Genomic DNA, 2,742 nt, shown 5'->3' with positions numbered 1-2,742 from the left:
CTGAGTACTGCCTAGGGTTAATAACTCTCATTTCCAACGCTCTTAAAAGTGTTCCTTTGGGATCCACGTGACGCATCGACTCTCTTATTCTTTTTTGTTGGATTCTGATGCCACGAGCACTTAAATATCCAGTCATCCTTTTATAGCCAGTGTTAGGTAGCGTTCTCATGATATCCTGGACTGTAGTGTCCAGCTCTTGATCTGTCAAAGTTGCATAAGTTCTTCTAACAAACAAACCAAAACTTTGCAGTCGCTGTTGTACGGTGCGTTCACTAATACCAAATATTTCACCCATTTGTCTTGCAGTAGACTGCCTTTGGACCAAAAGTTCAGGTGCTCGTATGGAACATTATAAATAGGCCTTCCACGAGAGCCCGTAAAAATGGCTGCCGTCTCAATTTGTTCATACTGTGGTTGGCAAACGATTGTCAAAATTATAAAAGCTGGGTGAAGAAAATCAACAACCGCAAGCTCAAGTACGTCCATTTCATAGTATCTAGTGACGATACTTAGAAGCCATTCTAGCCTAAAATGAACATTTCCAAGACGTTTTCTTCGGAACCACTATCTCAAACTACCTGCACTTCACGCAAAATGCTTAAAATACAGTTTCGAACCCGCTCTCTAATAAATTGTCTCCTGGTTACCCCCATATTTTTATTGATCTTCTTCAAGCAGGTGCGGTCTTGACATAGGGTTAAGCGCGGCATGTGATGTGTCTGGACATTACACATTCTAGGTATCTATAATAAATTCGAACGATGCTGCTGTTTCCAGGCAACAATGACCTGAAATATAACGCACATTTTTTGTTGATTTTTCGAAGAAATCGGTAATATCTTTTTTATCCTTCGGTAAAATTTTTTAAAATTTTCTGTGGACATTCTTTGCCTCTCGCGACATAAATATCAAATTTTAAGGCAAAGTTGTAGGATAAGTTTTCGCGATATTCGAAAAAAACTATTACGAAAAATCCCTTCTGTAGATTTTTTCAAATTTGGATATTTTTTCTACACTCCCTGATTACTAATTCTGTTGAGTTTTAAAAAATTCACCGAAGAATACTAAAATTATTCCCTTTAGTAAATTGTAAAAACTTACGCGGCCAAGATAGAATTTCAATTCGACAACATCGCTATCTGCGCATGTCATTATCTGTCGCGTGGTGATCTCGCGCGAAACTATTCCTCGGTGGCCATACTGGAACTGGCTTCGAAGTGCTGTATGATGGATAGCAGAATTCGTTTTGTTTTTGTAACCCTTGGCTTGTTGGAATCAATTTGACTTGTCGGTGGCTGGATAGAACTCCAATCAGTCCTTTTCTACCAAATTTGTCGTAAAGCTGTTTAAGATCAGTGTAACTCAAGCCACTACCTGCGATTTTCTCTGCCATGGCTTTGGTGACTCCTTCACCGTTTACGTGATCGTAAAGTTTGGTTTTGAACGTTTGTAGCAGTTGATGTCGTTTGGCTAAGTACTGACTGTCTCAATGTGCTTGTTCAAAGGGGATGGGTTTACAGTGCAAGATCAGCTCATTTTCTGACAGATTTAGCCCTGATGTTAAAAGGATTCGTTGCAAAGCTTTCACGTCTTCGAGAGCATCATGTGCGTCGAAGTGTCGATCGAACAAAGCCTCGTAAACAGCAGACTGATTTAAAGCACAGCTATTTCCATCTCGATCTTTCAGGACTGACTGCTTAACCAAATGCTCGAATAACGTAAGGCTGTCACCAAACGAAATGCCGATGGATTGCATTTCCGCTAAAATACTGTTGTTGCTATTTTGAAAAAGCACTGGGACATCGAAACGCTTGGCATTGTGCCCAACCAGAACTGTACAGACTTCGCTATCGGTCAATTTCTGACATTCACGAACCAAATCTTCTACATAGTGGAGAAATCGAAGTAAAGCTTCATCACAGGTGAGTGCATTTACAGGATTTGAATCTTTAAATAATGTTCGTTTGCCATCAACAATTCTCACTGTTAGATTGTTTACCCTCAATGCATATTTGTCAACATTTTTATATGGCAAAATATACTCTGCAAATTGCACCAGACCCTGTTTGTCTATAGCGGCCAATTGGCATAGCTCTGCATTCTTCCCAGTCGTGTTTGTCTCGACGTCGAACACAATAATATTGTAGAAAACGTGAGCCTTGTATTGAATAGGAGAACATTGTGGTCTTGGGGTATAAGGTTGGACAATTTCCTCATAGGCAGCAAGTGTATCTGCTGGTAGGTCAGGACACAAAAGGACATCATGACTTAGTTTGTTAGCTTGTGGATTAGTAGCTGTTGGATATGTTAGGCCAATATTTGTCTCATATGTTTTACCCTCCTTCCTTTCACTTGACAAAACACCATGTATTCGCTTTGTGTGAATTTCATTTCTTCGCTTTTTAAATTCGATTGTTTGTTTTCTTTTGATTCCACTGTCTCTTTTCCTTTTCATCTCATTCACATATCTTTCACAGTGAGTGCCAGGTTCAATCCCCAATCTCTCCAATGTTGTACACACATAACCATAGCCAACATTTGTTTGGGCAACAGCACATGCCACACGGAAGGCATTACTCTCACTCCCCCATAATGTCGAATTTTAGGATTCTTTGACCCAACTGTGCTGTTGAAGGATTCATTTCTTTGGGAGTTAGCAATTGGAGCAAGCTTTTCCACCATAGCATCACAATACCATTGAACAGTTCAACAGCAGCCATTGGCTCCATCGATTTTGATGAG

At 40.0% G+C, this 2,742-nt stretch overlaps 1 protein-coding gene across 1 annotated transcript; it reads right to left on the bottom strand.

The window, feature by feature from the left end:
• Positions 1–1,486: 1,486 nt before the first annotated feature.
• Positions 1,487–2,455, bottom strand: LOC114544257. The gene has a single exon (XM_028562938.1). It carries the CDS (start codon positions 2,453–2,455, stop codon positions 1,487–1,489), a length of 969 nt encoding a protein of 322 aa, XP_028418739.1.
• Positions 2,456–2,742: the final 287 nt, after the last annotated feature.

This window comes from Dendronephthya gigantea, unplaced genomic scaffold (genome assembly GCF_004324835.1).
Source record: "Dendronephthya gigantea isolate DGI-Jeju-01 unplaced genomic scaffold, DenGig_1.0 000706F, whole genome shotgun sequence".
NCBI classification, from domain to species: Eukaryota; Metazoa; Cnidaria; class Anthozoa; order Malacalcyonacea; family Nephtheidae; genus Dendronephthya; species Dendronephthya gigantea.
This window is presented reverse-complemented; position numbering and strand designations above follow the sequence as displayed.